This window comes from Nomascus leucogenys, chromosome 5, assembly GCF_006542625.1.
Source record: "Nomascus leucogenys isolate Asia chromosome 5, Asia_NLE_v1, whole genome shotgun sequence".
Taxonomy (NCBI): domain Eukaryota; kingdom Metazoa; phylum Chordata; class Mammalia; order Primates; family Hylobatidae; genus Nomascus; species Nomascus leucogenys.
The window spans coordinates 23,140,053-23,161,811 of NC_044385.1; the positions used below are offsets into that span (position 1 = coordinate 23,140,053).

The following is a 21,759-nucleotide window of genomic DNA, read 5'->3' on the forward strand; positions in this document are numbered from 1 at the left end:
CGTTTTTATCTCCACAATATTTTTTTTTCTTTTTTTAACGGGTCTCACTATGTTGTCCAGGTCGGTCTTGAACTCCTGGACTCAAGCAGTCCTCCAGCCTCAGCCTCTCAAAGTATGGGCATGAGCCATAGTGTCCAGCCCAAAATATCTTTTGATTCTGACCTCTTTTAGTCCTTAACATCTTATGTTAGAGCCTCATTTTTTGGGAACTGACTGTGAACTGTGTATGGCTCATTATGGTTCCATTGTCCCTTTATGGTTTCCTTATCCTGTGTCTTTCTGATTCATCTTCCACATTGTTATCCTAGTTCTCTTCCTAAAGCCAAATATCACACTGTATATTCCCTAGCTTACAACTTTTAAATGGCTTTTCACACACAGGGTAAATGTAACCCCTTAGCCTACAACAAACATGTCAACTCTTGCAGCCTTGTCACTTGCCACGTCTACATTTGCACTTCACAGTTCAGCTTGCATAGCTTACAATATGGGCTTTTAAGCGAGGCAGCCCAGATTCAAATCCCCATTGCACTACAAACAGGCATGTTTCTAACCTTTCTAAACTTTCGTTTCTTTCCCTATAATATGAGAGAGGGGGTAATATTCTAGATTTGTGAGGACTAAATGAAGTATTGTTTGTGAATGGTGCTAGTAGTGGTTGGCATTAATAAGTGGTAGCTTTGCTGGTAGGATTGTAAAATGGTGCAACCACTTGGAAAACAGTTTGGCAGTTTCTCAAAATGTTAAACAGAGTTAGCATACGACCTAGAAATTCCACTCCTATGTATATACCCAAGAGAAATGGAAACATATGTCTACACAAAAACTCATACATATTCATAACAGCATTATTCATAATAGCCAAAAAGTAGAGAAACAGTCCAAATGTTCATCACCTCATGAATGGATAAACAAAATAATTATACTGTTAAATATTATTCAGCAATAAAAAGAGATTAAATACTAATATATTCTATAACACGGATGAACCCTGAAAACATGCTAAGTGAAAGAAGCCAATTAAAAGAGACCACATCATGTATAAGTCTATTTATGTGAAACGTCCAGAATAGGCAAATCTATAGAGACAGAGACAGAAAGTAGTGGTTGCTAGGGGCTGCAGGGAGGGGTATGGCAGCTGCTGATGGGTAGGAGGTTTCTTTGGGAAATGATGAGAATGTTCTAAAAATTAGATGGTGTGATGGTTGCACAACTCTGAATATACTAAAATATACTGAGTTGTATACTTTAAAAGGATGAATTTTATGGTAAGTTATATCTCAAGTTGTTTAAAAATATGTAAGAGATAGCTCTTATTATACCCATCTGTTTTCAGTTGTCTTGAAAGCTTTCTAAGGTCAAATTCAATATATCTTTATACATATATTAAAAATGTTAATATATCTTTATATTTTCATCGAGTACACAATGACTTGTATATAGTAGATGCTTAATATTGTAGTAGATGTTTAATAGATGTTGCAATGTGAATGAGTCTTTATGAAGCAAGCTGTTAAAGGGAAAATTGGTCTGAAAATTTCCTCAGATTAAATTATCAAAGTACATCTTTGTAGCTATTTAAGTTCTTACATCAGAAAACAATGACTTTAGTGATAGGCATTAACTGAATTGTTTATTTTCCCTCCTAGGATACACACCTGCTAAAACTGCTTAAAACATTAGAAGGACATGCTTATGGTGTTTCTTATATTGCATGGAGTCCAGATGACAACTATCTTGTTGCTTGTGGCCCAGATGACTGCTCTGAGCTTTGGCTTTGGAATGTACAAGTGAGCGAGTTCCATCTTCGGTTTAGCTTTTAAGTACAGCATAGTCATAATGTACATATTCATTATAACTTTATTGATTTATATAATAGAACCATTCAACCTAAATTACTATACTGTATCTCTTAATTATTCAGGTGGAACCCAAGTTTCCAGATTTATCAATTTAAATATTATGCTCAGTAATATATTTTTGAAAGAATGATCAGTAAGTGTTTTCAGGATATTTGGCTTTGTCCTGTGGAATTTATACTATTTACTGTGGTTTCTCAGAAAGAATTTTATAATGGTTTCATAGTTTCACAATTGTACATTAAACCTACCTTTGAAATGTTAAAGGTCAGCATTAAACCAAATTTTCCATTCTGATGGCAGTTGCACCATCTCCTTACGTATATTTAATGTACTAAGCTAGTTTAGTGAAGCTAACTGATGTTTTCAGTACTTATTACTAAAGGCTTTATTGCTTGGTTTGTTCGTTTGTTTGTTTGTTTTTGAGACAGAGTCTTGCTCTGTCACCTAGGATGGAGTGCGGTGGCACAATCTCGGCTCACTGCAACCTCCACCTCTTGGGTTCAAGCGATTCTCCTGCCTCAGCCTCCAGAGTAGCTGGGATTACAGGCACCCGCCACCACGCCTGGCTAATTTTTGTATTTTTAGTAGAGACAGGGTTTCATCATGTTGGCCAGGCTAGTCTCGAACTCCTCACCTAAAGTGATCGGCCTGCCTCGGCCTCCCAAAGTGTTAGGATTACAGGCGTGAGCCACCGTGCCCAGTCCATTGCTGTTTATATATGAAAATTTGAATTTTATGCAGGGTCCCATTTTAGGAAAAGTCAGCATTAGGTTCAGTTTGTTATTTACAGTTCATGTTTTAGAAACCTTGTAGTTATAATAGTAAGACTGCCTTGCTGGTCAGTCATTTCCTTGTTTCAACTCCAGCTTTTTATTAAGAAAATTTTCAAATATTAAGAAAAGTCGAAATAGGACAATGATAATCTATGTGCCCACCACTGTAGATTCAACAGTTGTTAACATTTTGTGATATTTTGTTTGTACATACATGCATAGAAACATGCATTTGTGGCCGGACGCGGTGGCTCACGCCTATAATCCCAGCACTTGGGGAGGCCGAGGTGGGTGAATCACAAGGTCAGGAGTTCAAGACCAGCCTGGCCAAGATGGTGAAACCCCATCTCTACTAAAACTACAAAAATTAGCAGGTGCGGTGGCAGGCACCTGTAATCCCAGCTACTTGGGAGGCTGAGGCAGGAGAATCGCTTGAACCCAGGCAGCAGAGGTTGTAGTGAGCCAGGATCGTGCCACTGCACTCCAGCCTGGGCGACAGAGTGAGACTCCATCTCAAAAAAAAAAAAAAAATGTGCATTTGTACTTACATATATATTACATATATATACATATCTAAAACATTTGAAAGTAAATTAGATATCTTACCCTAAATACTTAAGCATGTATCTTTTAAAAAATAACATTCTACATATTCAAACATTATGATATCTAAGAACATTAACTATAATTCTCTAATATCTAGTACTCATGATCAAAATCTACAATTGTTCCCAAAATGTGTTTTATGCCATTTTTGTCAAATCAGCATTTAATCAATGTTGTATTTGTGATTGGGTTCAGGGAGGTGGCAAAACATAGAGTAGAATATTAAAATTGCTTTCTCTCAGTAAAACAGCTTGCAGTGAGTCTGACCTAGAAGATCAAAGAAAACTTTTTTCCATTAAAGCTTTCTTTCCACCTTCCAAAGCAGAAAGTATATCGTCTTAATCCTGTAACAGAAATTTAATGTAGAGTGCCTTTGTAGTCTTCCTTTGACCAATTAAACTATGTTCTAACATAACTTTCATTGTGTAGTACTTTATATACTTAAACTTCTTCCAAAAGGGTGATCTAATCAGTTGTCAGATTTCTTTAGTCATTTCTTAAGTTAGAAAAATCCTTTCTAATCTAATAACCTCATGTACTCACTATTTAGAGCATAATAAGAGAAGACAAACCATTTCTGCCTTCAGAATTTAGTGTGTTAATGTATTTGTCAATGAAAAATGCCAAGAATTTAGCTATTGCTTGTGTATTTGTGCTCTAAACTTTCAACTGTTTATATCAGTCAACCCAAAAGAGTAAATAGGGGAGAGTAGTTAACAATTTGGGGGAAGCATTTATATTGCTGAACACTTTTTTTCCAGTGTAAGGGAGACCTGGTTTTCTGTTTTTGTGCCCTCTTTAGTATTTGGCCCCATTTCCTAATCATACCCTTTGTTTTCACTCTTTTATTTCTACTTTTGATTACCCATTTCTCACAGGAAAACTATCCCCATGTACCTTTTATTATTATACCAAGGGCAGCTATTATCTGTCAGATCCTGTTTCTAATCCATGAACAAAATGGAATCAAGACTAGATTAAATGGTATGTGTATACCTTCTAAGTTGAGTAATTCAGAAAATGTAACAGGAGGATACCTGAGGGTTGTAACCACTAAATATTCTTACTTAGAAATGCCATGGAATGGCTATGTTAAACAGTACAAAGGTTCCTCTTTCTAGTACTTTTCATTGAAATAAGGTTGTGTATCAGAAAAATGTTTTTTTCTCTCTTTCTACCTTCCCTACTGTATTGTGAGCATTTGAATATGAAATTTAACATAATTTATTTAGACTGCCCTTTGCCTACTTTATGGGCATAGTTTTTCTCTTTTTTTTTTTTTTTTTTTTTAAGACAGTCTCACTCTATCACCCAGGTTGGAGTGCAGTGGCATGATCTCAGCTCACTGCAACCTCCACCGCCTGGGTTCAAGTGATTCTAGTGCCTAAGCCTCTTGAGTAGCTGGGATTACAGGCATGCACCACCACGTATGGGTACAGTTTTTTACTCATTAATCATGTTCTTGAGGAATTGCTAATTGCATTAACTGCAGTTTTAGAATAAAATTTATAAAAACTTTGGACTGAGAAGTGGAAGCTCAGAAGGAATAGGTATGTAGTCTTGGGCTTTTCATTATCTTGCTTGGGAAAAATTACATGTTTTAGTTTATGCATATAATTGATTTGCGATGAGAGATTTATTGAAGTTTATCTCATCATATCTACTCTTTGGGTTACCTGTACCAGACATTGTTCAACTCCTGGGTTTTTCTTCAAGTTCTTAATTTCTCTTCTGAGGGCTGTTGTCTCTTTTTTGTAGGGTCACTTAAAACAATTCATTACTCTACTTAGAATGAACTGGGAAACCAGCCAGACATCCCAGTTTTTTTGTTTGTTGTTGTTGTTGTTGTTTTTTTCACATATTTCCTTTAGAGGGGTATCTTGAAGGTCTCATTTACAGTTTTATTTCCTTATAGACAGGAGAACTAAGGACAAAAATGAGCCAGTCTCATGAAGACAGTTTGACGAGTGTGGCTTGGAATCCAGATGGGAAGCGCTTTGTGACTGGAGGTCAGCGTGGGCAGTTCTATCAGTGTGTAAGTATTCAGTGCTCCCTTCCCAATGTCTGTTGGTTTAAAAGCAAATGTACTTTTGTTTAAACAATTTCATTGACTCAGTATCTTATAAAGTATACTCTATGGGCCAGGCGTGGTGGCTCACACCTGTAATCCCAGCACTTTGGGAGGCCGAGGCAGGTGGATCACCTGAGATCAGGAGTTCAAGACCAGTCTGGCCAACATGGTGAAACCCTGTCTCTACTAAAAATACAAAAATTAGCTGGGCATGGTGGTGAGCACCTGTAATCCCAGCTACTTGGGAGGCTGAGGCAGGAGAATTGCTTGAACTCAGGAGGTGGAGGTTGCAGTGGGCCAAGATTGCGCCATTGCACTCCAGCCTGGGCAACAAGAGTGAAACTCTGTCTCAAAAAAATAAATAAATAAAACAAAATATACTCTATGAACACCTACTTTGCTGTCATCATAGGCAAGCGCTGTCCAATAGAATTTTCTGGGTCATTTTTTCCTTTCTTTTAAACATTTCAGATGTTTGTACAAAGTATAGACTTTGGGTTTAGTAGAACAAAAAAATGTGTTTTGATAAACATTTTTGTTTTTATGAGCAAGTTTCTAATTTATAAGAATTGAAAAGATTTTTTAAATTTCTTTTGAGATTTTTGTAACCAAAACAAAAAATGCTGAATTTTATGAGTAGACTCCCTTTAATATTTGAATAATAAAAGTGGTGACAAGTGCTACCAGAGTACTTTTCAATCTTTGTGTCAGCTTCTAATAAGTAGCTGCCCTAATTATTTTGGATTGTTGGAATGATAAAAATAAGTTTTATGGCAAGGTAAACTTTATATCATAAGTATCATTTATATCATAAATCATAGTTTACCTTGCCATAAAACTTTCTCTGTTACTTGGTCTGGATTCTGTGTCTCATATTACAGACTCACATGGTTCCAGTATGCGTGTCCAGAATTTTTTTTTTTTTTTAAGAGACAGGGTCTTGCTGTCTGCCGCCCATGCTAGAGTACAGTGGTGTGATCATGGCTTACTGCAGCCTCAAACTTCTGGGCTCAAATGATCCTCCCGCCTTGGCCTCCCAACGTGCTGGGATTACAGGCATGAGCTACCACACCCGACCCCAGATCAATTTTTTAAACTAAAACAAGATAATAAATCATTTAATTTAGCTAAAACAGGTTATCAGGTTCTTTTATTAAGCTCGTTTGGAACACGTGGATTTTGGTGTTGTATTATCTCAATATGGTTATAAATTGTTCTTAATTCCCTGCATGCAAGATGATCATGTATGTTTCTGCTGAGTTTGCTGTCCTATACTGTGTTAAGGCATCAAGATACAGGATTATCTAACTTATAAAATGGGAAGGGTAATTCCTCTCAGAACTTTGGATATTCAATGAGATAATGACTATAAGAGCTTTGATCTGTAGAGCACATTACAAATTTGGTAAATTTTTGAAAAATGTCATTAACAGATTCCTCCAGTCTGTATGAAGCTGTAAAATGTTTTAAAATCTTTTTCCATTTCACAACTCCTAAATATTAGGACAAATTCCAGTATAGTGAATTTTAAAGAAACGTTTAAATTATTTTTGAATAAAAATAAGACCCTACTTAGAACTTAGGGACTGTTTCTTTCTTTGTGTTATTTATGCATGGTGAGTTATTGAAGGGAAGATAGAGCTACAGAGTGTCTCTCTGCTTTCCCTTAAGTATAGTTGTAATGAAATTTGAACTATATTCAAATTTTCGTGGTTAAAAACACTTCTGGAACAATTAAAGAAAAAACTTTTAAAAAGTTTTTAAAAAAAACAATTAAAAAAAAACACTTCTGGAACAATTAAAAAAAAAAAAAACCTGTTTCTAAAAGATATTGTGAAGGGAGTCTTTTGGTTCTTTATTTGCTTTCTGAGTACTGTTGAATAATGAAGTTAATAGTAGTTTTTTCTTACTCAGGACTTAGATGGTAATCTCCTTGACTCCTGGGAAGGGGTAAGAGTGCAATGCCTTTGGTGCTTGAGTGACGGGAAGACTGTTCTGGCATCAGATACACACCAGCGAATTCGGGGCTATAACTTCGAGGACCTTACAGATAGGAACATGTAACTATTTTTTGTTTCCATTAAACAAGAATTACCTGATTTATATTAAAATGTGTAGTGGAACTTGCCTTTTCACAGTTTTTTGTTTTGGTTTGCGTGGTAATTTGGATTGGAGGTCACATGGTACTTAGTAATCAGTAACTCAGATTCTTCTCAATTGAAGTATAGTATGTAATAGTGATTGCAGGCAAAATTGTCATACTTAAGCTAGCACATCTTATATATTGATAATTTGAATGTCTTAACTCTTAATATGTTGTTTCTGACAAATTATTTTCTGGTTCCAGAGTACAAGAAGATCATCCTATTATGTCTTTTACTATTTCAAAAAATGGCCGACTAGCTTTGTTAAATGTAGCAACTCAGGTATGTTTATTAATATAATTTTCTGAAAAATTTGGCTTAGTACAAGTTTTATTTTAACTGTTATTTTCAGTGTATTTATATTAACAAAATTTTCTACTTACCCTTAAATTTTATTGCATGTGTTTGATCCTTAAATGTGTATAATCAACCATAAATTTGTCAGAATATTGGTATTTTGCATAATAGAAAAGAAGATATTTCATCAGGCAAAGGGATATTTACAGATTCTTTTTAAAATTTGTTTGAGTTGAGGTAGAGTAAATATCTGTATTCTCCTTTGCCTGCAGGGAGTTCATTTATGGGACTTGCAAGACAGAGTTTTAGTAAGAAAGTATCAAGGTGTTACACAAGGGTTTTATACAATTCATTCATGTTTTGGAGGCCATAATGAAGACTTCATCGCTAGTGGCAGTGAAGGTAAATTGTGTCCTTATCAGTTTACATATGTTGATATTAAAGTCTGTAAATCTCAATTTATGAAGGCAATCATGTCTCCAAGAAAATTCAGGATAGTAGATTAAAATTCTTTCATTTATCCAATACACAGTTGATTTCTCTCTGTAATGACCTAAGCCCCCGTATTATCACAAACTGTCACATACTCTCATGTATTACTTTCTCCTTTTCTGTAATGACCTAAGCCCTCCATATTGTCATGTATTGTCACGGATCAGCAGTGCTTATTCTGACCACGTAGCAGTGTGTTTGGTGCATGTGTTGAATCAAGATTTAGTTAAATAATTATACTTTCATACGTTGACTTGTATTTTCATGGGACTGATGGTTTTTAAGGGTTGATAGTATCTGAAAAATCAAGGTTAATTATGATGCTCTACCTGAACTTGGACAGGTTTGACTATGATTAGTTCTTCAGTATTTCTTCAGTGGTCACCAGAGTTATAATTGAGTTTGATAATTCTTAAGATTTTAGGAAAGCTGAAATTATTCTTCCTGCTACTACCCTTTTGAATAAACTTGTTCTCTAATCTAAAAGTGTCAGTATTCCAGACAGGAATATGCCCAAAGTCACTCTAATTTAAAGTGTGAATTGTTTAGAAGCTGCAAGCACAAATAAGTGAAGCAGTAATAAAATTTAGTGTACTTTTTAAGGTGATAGGAACTTAACTAGTGGCAAATTATTGCAAATTTTTATTCAACACATTTTTCTTGAATACCCACTGTACAGTTCTAGGTACTATAAAAGCAAATTATTTAAGTTACTTTTTTTGGCCGGGCATGGTGGCTTACACCTGTAATCTCAACACTTGGGGAGGTCTAGATGGGAGTATTGCTTGAGGCCAGGAGTTCCAGACCAACCTGGGCAACATGGCTAGACACTGTCTCTACAAAAAGTAAAAAATATATACTGAATCTGGTTTTATAAGATAGACCAAGGAATTAGATTATGTTATGTTCCATTTATTGTATAAGATGTTTACTATCCCTATCTTGACAAAAAACTGATCTTGGTAGATAAGAGGATCATAAAGCGCACATGAGGTTTACCTTTAAGAATAAGGCATATTTAAGGATTGGGACAAAGAGAGACATTTAGAGATTTAGATTTTAACATCAAGCATATAAATTCATCTATTCCTTTCCTTTTCTTTTCTTGAGTGCAATGGCACGATCTTGATGCAACCTCCACCTCCTGGGCTCAAGCAGTCCTTCCCTCCTCAGCCCCTCAAGTAGCCCCAATGAATTTTTGTGGAGATGGGGTTTCACCGCGTTGCCCAGGCTGGTCTTGAATTCCTGAGCTCAAGCAGTCCACCTGCCTCAGCCTCCTGAAGTGCTGGGATTACAGGCATGAGCCACCACGCCCAGCCTGAATTGATCAATTCTTTCTTTCCACCGAAAATCAGTGTCAGATGAGATTGGGAGGAAAGAAGAGTGGTTAGGTAGCAATTGGGAATTTACTTTTTTCCGGTCAGGAAATTTAGTTTTTTCCACTACTTCTAGGTTCTCTATTGGCTTTTTGTTTTGTTTTGTCTGTCTGTTTTTAATATATCGCGGGAGATAATAGACATTAGTTTCTAATTAAATTTTCCTGTGGTCTAAATATGTTAAGCCTTCTTGCTTTTAAATTCCTCCTATTTATAAGATGTCTTCTCTCATGGTCTATTCAGTCCTGCTTCTGGTAGGTTTTCTTTCTGTTAATTATGCCTGAGAATCCCTTACAGCTCTTTCTATGTACCCTAGAGGTGCTTAAAATTATGTATGGCTACCATTATCCCTAGAAAAGCCAAACTTTTTTAAGCCCAAACTAACTTAGAAACAATGATGAATACTATAATTAAACCACATTATCTTCTGGTTTAGGGCTACAAATTAGACCACTGTCAAGTACAGAGATTAGTCTTCTCATGACTCAAGTGATTTAGAATGGTTTTGAAAATGTTTTGAATATCAATCAGATATAGTGAGTATATTATCTCCCAGGATGACCACAGTAATCCATTTGCCATTTATTTGTAAGGAATATATTTCAATGACCCTCCAAATCCCCAAATATATAAGTGCCAGTATAAAATAGAACAATTAAGAAACCATTTCCCAAAAAAGTTATACCACTATTCAAGCCTTTTCATTGTGCTGGCAGTATGTAGAAAAACTGGACTTTTTTTTTTTTTTTTTTTTTTTTCTTTGAGACAGAGTCTCGCTCTGTTGCCCAGGCTGGAGTGCAGTGGCGCAATCTCGGCTCACTGCAAGCTCCGCCTCCCGGGTTCACGCCATTCTCCTGCCTCAGCCTCTCCAAGTAGCTGGGACTACAGGCGCCCGCCACCACGCCCGGCTAATTTTTTTGTATTTTTAGTAGAGACGGGGTTTCACTGTGGTCTCGATCTCCTGACCTCGTGATCCGCCTGCCTCGGCCTCCCAAAGTGCTGGGATTACAAGCGTGAGCCACCGCGCCCGGCCTATTTTTTTTACCTTTGCATAAGCAATAGATTTCTCAGATTGATACAGCCAACAGAGCTTGATGATAAAGCCTGTCATTTTGACCTTGATTACTTCAAATCCAGTTTTTCCTGCCTTTCATCAAATATGCTCCTTGAATATATATTCACAAAAACATTTTCCACCAAATAGAGAAATATTCAATTGCATTCACACTTTAATCCTGTTATCTTTCTCCTTGTGGACCTCTTCAGTTTAGGAAGGAAATACAGCTAACCTGCCTTTACTTTTTTATTTTTATTTTTCTAATTTCATTTCATGTAAGGAAAAATTATTTTCAAAAATTATTGAGCAGCAGATACTTCTAAGAAGATGAGTTCAGTTTTTTAATTGGTGCGTTTTAGCTTTTGCTTCACACATACACACACAAAAAGTTCAGATATAGTTCCAGCTTTTTATCTTCATGTCAGAAATTTTGAAGCTAAGGCACATCCTCTAAGGTTTCCTCAACTGGCAGTACACCCACTGACAGTTTGCACATTGGCCACATACTTAACTGATACATCATTAAGTTATACACCTTTCTAATTTGCCCTGGGATTCTGCCCTCTGTTCAAGAACCATCACCTGTACTTAATCTCGTCACAGTAATAAATGATGTTTATTCCAAACACCTTTCCACATACAAATATATTTAATCCTTATAACAACATGATATGAGGTTAGTATCCCCATTTACAGGTGAAGGGTTGTAAAGAGTGAGTAATTTGCCCAAAGTTGCCCAGCTAGTCAGTGTTGGAGGAAGGATACAATGTTGAGTAGTCTAATTCCAGAGCCCATACTCTCAACCGATACTCTCCATACTGTGTGGCTAGTTTTTTGAAGATTAGTTTATTACAAAGAAAGCTGTAGGGGATTTTGATTGTCGTGGTCACTTCATGAGATTATAGTCTACAAAGCCATATCATGATACAGATAAGGGACCATTGTCTACTCTCACTAGTAAGCTCTTGAGCAGGGCTGCCTGGATTTGAATCCCAACTTTACCATTTACTAGTTGTTAACCATGAGCAGACCACTTAACCATAATCTATGTTTCAGTCACCATTAAGAGGATAAGCAGGCAGGGCGCAGTAGCTCATGCCTGTAATCCCAGCACTTTGGGAGGCTGAGGTGGGCAGATCACGAGGTCAGGAGATGGAGACCATCCTGGCTAACACGGTGAAACCCCACCTCTACTAAAAATACAAAAAATTAGCCGGACATGGTGGCACGCGCCTGTAATCCCAGCTACTCTGGGGGCTGAGGCAGGAGAATCGCTTGAACCCGGGAGGTGGAGGTTGCAGTCAGCCAAGATCTTGCCACTGTGCTCCAGCCTGGGCAACAGAATGAGACTCCGTCTCAAAAAAAAAAAAAAAAAGGATAAGCAGAATACCCATTTTATGGGGTAGTGATGAAGATTAAATAATATGCCTAAAGTACTTGATACCTAGTACTTTGTAAGCACCCAATAAAGGTTTAGCTGTCATCTTCATTTTTGCTTCAGTATTCAATTTGGATACATTGCTTTTCTGTCACTTCCCATTTCCATAGAATTTATCACCATCTCTATCCTGGATTTGTTTATGTTCAAAGGCCTTGATTTATAGTTCTTCATTACTCATGTATTGACAGAATATTGCAGATAGTTTTTTTGTGGTGACTTGATGAGAGCTGATCACCTTTAACAGGAAAAAAGTGTATATTTGATTTAAACGTTTTTTCATAAGGTAACATGTTAAACTATTCATGGTATATTTATTTTCCCTTTAAGTTCTAGTAAAGAGTCCTGTGTGTAGTGAATGATAAATTTGAGATCAGTTAGTTGGTTTTATTAATGTAAAACTTTTCTCTGGATTACTATATGTTCAGATCACAAGGTTTACATCTGGCACAAACGTAGTGAACTGCCAATTGCGGAGCTGACAGGGCACACACGTACAGTAAACTGTGTGAGCTGGAACCCACAGATTCCATCCATGATGGCCAGCGCCTCAGATGATGGCACTGTTAGAATATGGGGACCAGCACCTTTTATAGACCACCAGAATATTGAAGGTAATACCATTGTATAATGTTACTATGTTTTGTCCAAATGAAACATTGCTCAGCTTATGAACTCAAAGCAGTTTTAAGCAACAGTTTATTTAAGGTGTGGTATATGATTTCTCTCTTTCACATATTGTATCCTATCTCAGGCCACAGAATGAGTGTAAGTAATCTAAGAGCCAGTAGTGTAGTGGTTGTTTTGGGGGGCACAGTGAAAAGAATAAGCTGGAATATGATACCTCATTGACATCCAGTTAGCTATTTAGTAGTTTCACTTTAAAAATCTTACTGAAAATCTTGCTTCATCATGCTACCTAAATGTAATATTGTAGGAAGCATTTTATGCACATGAAACTAATCATAAAACATTTGAACAACTTTAGATATTAAATAATCTTGATTATGGATTTTACTCTTTTAAAAAAAAGTAAACATCTGTTTGCACCATGCATCATACTAACATGAGTTGTGTTTAATGGATAGGGAAAGAGAAGAGAGAACTAAAATTCATCATGTACCTGTGTGCCAAGCAGCATGCTAATCCCTTTACATATACTGTCTTGCATAAAGTCTTCATAGTCGTATAAGGGAAGTATTTTTATCATTATTTTTAGAGGTAAGGAAACTGCAGTATGGCAAAACTAATTCACTTGTTGAGTGCCATCAGGTCTTCGAGTCTAAGTTTGAAAGGTTTTTTCCACCACTTTGAGATACTTGGGGATGAAGAAAGGCCAAAATATAAGGCTAACAGTTAAGGCCAAAAGCTTAATTGAACATGATATATCAGTACTACAGCAAAGAGATAATGAGAAACTTCATGTAAATGACTCTATCTTAAATAGAGCACGTAAAATGTTTAGTTTGCTTAGAAGGAAGCAGTTTATATATAAACAGATTTTTTGTTAGCATGTCCCACCTAAATTTTTTTTTTTTTTTTTTTTAGTGAGAAAGATGACTAATTGCTCTCAGTTAAGTGTTTCTCTGTGGAGGAGGGTTATCGGAGTAGCATGTATGGTTTGAAAAAGTATATTCCCTACACTTTTATCTTTGTGGTACAGACTGTAGAAGGCTTGGCCAAATCTTACTGGCGGGTAAGGATATGCAATCAGAGATGAGAATATAAAACACGAAGAGCACATGAGTCAAAAAGTTTGAGAACTACTGTTCATTTGCTGAGAACCTTGAAGGGCCTTTTCGTATTTATAGATCACTACCTGACATTCTAACATTCCTCTAGGAAATCAACTGAGACCAGAAATCTTTACCTTCTTGTGTTGTCATGTTTGGGCTTCAACCAAAGGCCTACAAACCCAAAGTCTTTATAGATCTGCAACTCTGATTCAATCTGTGCTTTTCTCATTTTATTAGTCATTTGGGAGTTATTTCTTCAAATAAACATACTTGGTTTAAAGAAGTAGGAAAATACTAGGTATGTAGTAACAGATTTACCCCAGAAGAGGATATGTTTTCTTTTCTTTTCTTTTTTTATTTTTATTTTTATTTTTTTGAGACAGAGTCTCATGCTCTCTCCCAGTCTGGAGTAGTGGCGCCATCTCTGCTCACTGCAATCTCCGCCTCCCGGGTTCACGCCATTGTCCTGCCTCAGCCTCCCGAGTAGCTGGGACTACAGGCACCTACCACTACACCCAGCTAATTTTTTGTATTTTTAGTAGAGACGGGGTTTCACCGTGTTAGCCAGGATGGTCTCGATCTCCTGACCTCGTGATCCACCCGCCTCGGCCTCCCAAAGTGCTGGGATTACAGGCGTGAGCCACCGCGCCCAGCCAGAAGAGGATATGTTTTATGCCTCCATAGCAGTGGAATAAGAGCGTGCTGCTATTTGATGAATCTGACTAATGTAGATCCTCACTTTGGTGAGTGAGCCAAGTTTTGGCTAATTTGTAGGATCTGGGTCCAGTTCAGCAACTCTCCATTGTGCTTTGGCAATATGGGTATAGCCCTAAAATGATTTTCATTTTCACCTGAAATAGAAAAAACAGTACTTGTATAACCAGACATTTGGCTATGTCCTTTTCACAAGTTATTTTCTGGAGTATTCCCCCTCCACCCCCAAAACACTTTTCCTAATTAAAGTAATACCTATTTAGAATAGAACTTATGAAAAATATAGATGAGGCTAAAGAAATCAATATTAAAAAATCAAAATACAGCCAGGCATGATGGCTTGCGCCTGTAATCCTAGCTACTTGGAAGGCTGAGGCAGGAGGACCCCTTGAGTCCAGGAGTTTGAGGCTTCAGTGAGCTACAATCATGCCACTGCACTCCAGCCTAGGTGACAGAATGAGACCCTGTCTCTGAAGGAAACAAAAAAGGAAAAATGTAGCACAGTAAAATACTGTAAGTCATTTAAATAAAAATATTTCACTCAACTCCATTTCAAAAGGGAGAAATTTTAACAGTAGAATAATGGACTGTAAATAAAATTTTAACAGTATAATTAAGTTTTGTTTTTGTTTTGTTTTGTTTTGTTTTTGAGACGGAGTTTTGCTCTTGTTGCCCAGGCTGGAGTGCAATGGCACAATCTCAGCTCACCACAACCTCCACCTCCTGGGTTCAAGCAATTCTCCTGCCTCAGCCTCCTGAGTAGCTGGGATTACAGGCATGCATCACCACACCCGGCTAATTTTGTATTTTTAGTAAAGATGGGGTTTTTCCATGTCGGTCAGGCTGGTCTCGAACTCCTGACCTCAGGTGATCTGCCTGTCTTGGCCTCCCAAAGTGCTGGGATTACAGGCATGATTTTTTTTTTTTTTTTGAAGGATGCATAAAATGGAATAGGACGAAGTACCAATGCATGCTACAGTATGAATGGACCTTGAAAACAATATGCTAAGTGAAAGAAGCAGGACATGAGACCACATATTGTGATTCCATTTATATGAAATGGTCTAGAATAGACAGATCTATAGACAACATAGATACAGTGATTACTTAGGGCTTGGGGAAGTGTTTGACTGCTAATGAATGCTGAAAATCTTCTAAAATTGATTGTTAATGATTGCATAATTCTGTGGATACACTAAAAACCATTGATTTTACACTTTTCTTTTGTTTTTTGTTTGTGTGTGTGTGTGTGTGTGTGTGTGTGTGTGTGTGTGTTTCTGTTTTGAGATGGAGTCTCACTCTGTCACCCAGGCTGAAGTGCAGTGGTGTGATCTCAGCTCACTGCAACCTCCGCCTCCCGGGTTCAAAGTGTACACTTTAAATGGTTGCATTGTATAGAATATGAATTATATCTCAAAGCTCTTATACACCCCCCCCAAAAAAAAAAATGGATTAGGATGATACTGTAGAATTTCAAACCAAATTTTGAGCAACCAAAAGGAAAATTAACAACTCCGTAGTTATAACACGTTATTCTACCTTAGACTGCCAGATCTTCCTTTCCTCTTTACTATTGTAGCTATCATAAAGATTTATCTATTCTAACTATTTCAAGGTTAATTTTAAAAGTATGAGATTCTGAGGCTAGGCACGGTGGCCAGTGCCTGTAATCCCAACATTTTGGGAGGCCAAGGCAGGCAGATTGCTTGAGCTCAGGAGTTCAAGACCAGCCTGGGCAACATGGCGAAACCCTGCCTCTACAAAAAATACAAAAAGTAGCCAGGCATGGTGGCATGTGCCTGTAATCCTGGCTACTCAGGAGGCAGAGGTGGAAGGATCACTTGAGCCAAGGAGGCAGAGGTTGCAGTGAGCCCAAATTACATCACCAGCCAGAGCAGCAGAGTGGGATCCTGTCTCAAAAAAATAAAAGCATGAGATTCTAACATGATTATTCACTTGGGTATCTTCAGTATTCAAAATCATGAATTTAGATCGTAATATATGGTCTAAGACATGATACAGACACATTGTTTTAATGAGTGTGATGAAAGTATCAAGAATTTGTTTTTTTAATGTTACTGTAATTTTGTAATGTCATAATGCTAATTTTGAAACTTTCTAACTGGTAATTTTTTTCTCTCCTTCCCCTCTTTTTCCTCCCCCCCCACCCCCCCCCACATACATTTCATCTTGTCTTCATTCAGAGGAATGCAGTAGCATGGATAGTTGATGGTGAATTTGGAGCAGACGACTTCTGTTTAACTTAAAATTAGTCGTATTTTAATGGCTTGGGATTTGGTGCAAACAAACATGATTGATAGCTGGACAGACATGCTCGTCATGAAAAAAGAACCATTTCTGAAGCCCGATTGGGGCCAAACATTTACACCTTGCTTCATAGTAACCAGTTGAGATGAAGCACGTCGTTAGAACGTTGTTGGACACCATGTTGAATTATCCCCCCATCGGTTGTGAAGAACTGTGCTACATTCAGGCTTACCCATTGAACTCAGTATATATATTTTTTTCCTTCCTGTCTTTTGTCTGGCAGGATACCATTCTTGTTGCTCTTCTGTGTAATGAAGTTTAAATGCTTGTTTGGAAAACTTTATTTAACAGTTTAGAAGGCTTGATAGAAAGAGTGCATTAGTCTGAAGAGTATACATTGGATAGGAAAGAATTTCCTTCTTTTGTTTCTCCAAATCTTTCCGCCTTATTTAGCTTGAGATCTTTGCAGCTTGGTTCATGGATTCTAGCCTTGCCCGTTGCGCAGTATATACTGATCCAGATGATAAACCAGTGAACTATGTCAAAAGCACTCTCAATATTACATTTGACAAAAAGTTTTGTACTTTTCACATAGCTTGTTGCCCCGTAAAAGGGTTAACAGCACAATTTTTTAAAAATAAATTAAGAAGTATTTATAGGATTAAAGTGACTTCATTTGTATACATTTGGAATCTAAACCAGCTTAAAAACAGTTTCCTCAGTGACTTAGATACACAGTATAACTGATGCTCTTCTGGAATACCACATGAGACATGGTCAGAAACAGTGCTTGGAAGGACATTACACAGGAAATTCAGAGTAATGCTTTGAAGATTTCCCCCCTTTTGTTTTATTCCTGAAGGAACATCAGTACCCGATCTTGAAGAAATTCAAGATTCAAAAAGAATTTTAAATACACCAACATGAGAGATCGGTAGTCAGTTGGTTTTCAGTAAAGCTTGTTGCAAGTTGTTCTCAACTTAGGAAGTAATTTTGGCGTGATCTAGCAAAAGAGTAGAAATCAGCAGATACAACCACTTTGGAAGTTTATAGTATAATTGAAATTATTAGAAGAATTCAGCAGGTTACAGACATACTTAAACTGGGATTAAAACCTCATAGTCATTTCTCTTAATTGCCCTTAATATTTTGACATATAGGGATACATAAATTTAAAGAATATTTCTTCTCAGTTTTTTCAGATATTGCCATACTGAACCTCATTCTAAACTGGTGCTGTGGATAGTCTTTCCCTCTCCCCTCCTGTTTTAGTTTAAGGAAAGGTTTCCTTCACGGAAAAGCACTTTTAATTTTGAGAATTTCACATTTAAAATAAGCCAAAAGCCTGATGTTCACATTGTGCTTTTAAACTCCATAACAGCTGAATACAACATAACATAGTCTCCCTTGAAATTCCCTCCCTTCTTCAGTAGAGGATAAATAGGGTGACTCCAGCTGTTGGAGTGAGAATGGGGATACCCCCAAAATAAGATTCTGGTGAAGAAAAGTCTTAGTACTAAGTTCCCCTTTAGGCATAGCCAAGTCTATAATATAATTATGATCATGAATAGACTCCTGCAGAATCCACAAAGAGAAGAGGGCTTGGATGTCAGAAATTCTTCCATTGTGGGGTAGGTGGTTGGGGATGGGAGAAAGGGAAAAGTCAAGGAAGGGGAGAAGAAAGAAAAACACATTTGGCCTTAAAATAGCATGCATTCTCCCAGAAGCCCATAGTAAAGAAAATGACAGATCGTGGTCAGCAGACTCTTACAAATTGGTATGTAAAAGACTTCTTCAAGCTCCATTTTGCAGAGACCACCACTTAGAGAATCAAAAAATTCCTGTTTTGATACTTCTAAGTTAAAATATTTGTTACAGTTTATCTGGTACTTCATTTTTCTTAACTAAAATTACTTTTTACTTTAAGCTTGAATAAAAATCTTCATTGGTAACTGTATGTAATTAAGTGGCAACTTCTCTTTACCTCAGTATAGTTAAAAACCATTCATATTTTAAGTGATTCATGTATACCCTGAAGCCGTTAATACACCCCAGTCTCTACAGTAACATCACTAAATGTGGGCATAGAAACTCCACAGCTGTTTACAAATTTGGTTACAGTATGCTATGGTGCATTTGTAACACTCACTGAGATTTGTGCCCATTCAGGGGCAATTTGGCACTCAGATTCTACTCTACTTCACCTAACCACCCCTAGATCTGAGTTTTCAGAGTGCTTCTGAAGTACAGTTAAAAAACACTTTTTAAAAAGTGGAGTAAAAGTGAGGCACATTTTACAAGAACATAACTCCTATTAAAACGGAGTAACAACTATGCAAAGGTTTCTATAGCAGCTAGGTGAGTTTGTTTTCCGGGTCTGTCCTAACTGGCAGCTTCCTGTATATACTGGTACTTTGCTGTGCCAATTTGCTGTAAACGTCTGTTTCATACATTTGCCATGCAGTGACTGTGCTAGAAAGGTGAAATAAATGGTAAAGAAGCCTAGGATTTTATGGTATAAGAAACTGATCGCAGGATTTTTTGATCCATAGCTATTAATCGAAAACTTCTGATAGTGCTATAGGCTCTATAGTAGGCTTAAGAGTGAGTCTCATACTATGAAGCCAGCCACAAGATACTAACAAATGTATAAATTGAAAAGTACCAATACTTTTTGCACATAGATCAAAATAGAGTGGAGAATTTGGGCTCCAAAAATCAGGTTAGTAGGCTCATTTCCATGTGCTTAAAAATGTTTTTGTTGTTATGCATTGATTAAGGGCTAGAGCAAATATAAAATTAAATGTCTTTTTCCTCCAAATAATTGGTTATTAATGGTAAAATGTTGGACTTGGGGATTACTGAGATTAGTATGTGGGTAGTAAAGAATTGGAGTGGGAGTTAGTGGGGAGGGATGACAAAGCTTCAGCTTTGGTTTTTGTATTTTATTAGTCTCCATAACAGCTACATTTCTGTTGCTCTTATTGGCCAGATAAATGTGTTATATTAAACCAGGTAAGTATTTTAAACAGAGAACATTTTATTTGCATATATCCCTACAAATTGGCCCATTTTATTGGGTGGGGGGATAAAAAAGGGATTCCCTAATTAGAATATCCTGCAATTGAAAGGAGAAAAAAAATCCAATTTTGTCAGTATTTTCTTAGTCTGAAAAAAACTGAAGTAGTAATATGGTGAATTTTATTATTAGGAGTGTTCTGCCTCTAGAGTGGCATTCCATGACATTAATAGAAAATCCTTCTTTCCCACCCCTCCCCATCTTGAAATTTTCTTTTTTAGGATGTTGGTTCCTGCAAACAAGAACTGACCCTATCACCTCTGCCTCACAGTGGGTAAATATATCGTACATCTCTTGAAAGGGAAAATATCCATGTCAGTTTCTTTCACAGTAGAAGAATGGCTGCTTTTGAATGGGGAGGAAAGAAGACATTTTTCTTAATATCCTTTTTGTCCCATCTCTAAAATGTATAAATATTTTGATTTGGTTTTAATTTCTCATTCATAATTTAGCAACTCTCCTTTTGGGTTGCCCTCCAACACATTACTTCCATTTCAGAAACCATATCTGATTTAATATAAACTGCTAACTTAAGAAGAGGTGAATTTGCATTTACACTTAGACACTTTCTAAAAACAGGGTGAACTTAATTGAAATTTTTCAGTGTTGTTAAGCTATTGTTATAGTAGCTGCCCTATAGTTACAAAAATAAAAACTATAAAAACCCGTCCCCTATCTACTTAATCCAGATAGCCTGGATTTAACAAAACTAATAGTATAAAATGTGTGTGTGTGTTCTGTGTGTGTGTGTGTGAGAGAGAGAGTACTTGATTCATTAAAAAGTCCTGGAAACAGCTGTTCTAGGATCTTGTCATTTTTACTAAAAGTCTTGTGCACATGTGAAGTGCCCTCTGAGTTTAAGGTTTGGTTAATACTGGTATATTTTTATAAGATTGAAATCGTGTCCCCATCTTTAACTTAAACACTTTGATTATCAGGGTCAATGTGCTAGAACTGAACTGTAACATTTTTAGGCACAGATGGAAAAAAATGTTATTGGCTCCTTGAAAATGTGTGTGTGTGGCGAGGGGAATAGATCCACAAAAGCATGTATGTACTTACAAACCAAGCTGTAGAGATCAAGAAAAGAACTTAAGTGTTGATCTCAAGATTTCTAAATTGTCAAGATTTACATGGCATTGTGGTGGAACTAGTTAACACTTAGAGCTTTTGGTATGTAATAACTATTTGCTATGGACTGATTAAATGTTTCAAAAGATTGTGTTCTTCAATTTTGGTGGGTTTTGATTTTTGTTTTTTTAACTGCCTCTCAGATTATATTTACTTAGTTTAAATTTCTTTGCTTTATTCATTAAAGTATAAAAACTTCAGGTCTCTGATATTTATTTTCACTTGTTTACTAATTATTTACAAAACACCCTTTGTTGACTTTTATTTTATAAATGTGTAATGTATTAAACGTCTTTAAATTTTTGTTCAACTGAAACTACATTAACTTTGATTTGCTTTACTGGGATTTTTTTTAAAGACACCTTTTCCATGTCAGTGCGCAGCACTTAACCAGTCGTTTGTATTCCCTTTCTTTCAATCCAATAAACAGAATGAATACCTAAATAATTCTTGGTGTGTTACATCTCCTAATATCCATTAATCTGAATGTTTAGTACTCTTTTTGCCTAAAACATTTGCTGAATTTTTATTTATTTTAGAGAGAGTCTCACTGTGTTGCCCAGACTGGACTTGAACTGCTAGGCTCAAGCTATCCTCCTGACTCAGCCTCTCAAAAGTGCTGAAATAACAGACACAAACCATCATGCCTGGCTATGATTTGCTGAATTTGCCTTCCATATAGGTACCTAGAGTTTGTGAGTGATAGCTAAAGAAG

General features: G+C 36.6%; 1 protein-coding gene across 2 annotated transcripts in view; it reads left to right on the forward strand.

Annotated features, from left to right (window-relative positions):
- Positions 1-21,488, forward strand: part of WDR26 (WD repeat domain 26) — a 50,277-nt gene extending 28,789 nt beyond the window's left edge. For both annotated transcript variants that reach the window (XM_003275073.3, XM_003275072.4), the window contains exons 8-14: positions 1,650-1,790; positions 5,157-5,276; positions 7,227-7,372; positions 7,660-7,738; positions 8,026-8,155; positions 12,545-12,730; positions 16,771-21,488. In XM_003275073.3, the coding sequence (XP_003275121.2) occupies positions 1,650-1,790; positions 5,157-5,276; positions 7,227-7,372; positions 7,660-7,738; positions 8,026-8,155; positions 12,545-12,730; positions 16,771-16,796 (828 nt within the window). In that variant the 3' untranslated portion in view covers positions 16,797-21,488. The remainder of the gene's footprint in view (positions 1-1,649; positions 1,791-5,156; positions 5,277-7,226; positions 7,373-7,659; positions 7,739-8,025; positions 8,156-12,544; positions 12,731-16,770) is intronic.
- Positions 21,489-21,759: the final 271 nt, after the last annotated feature.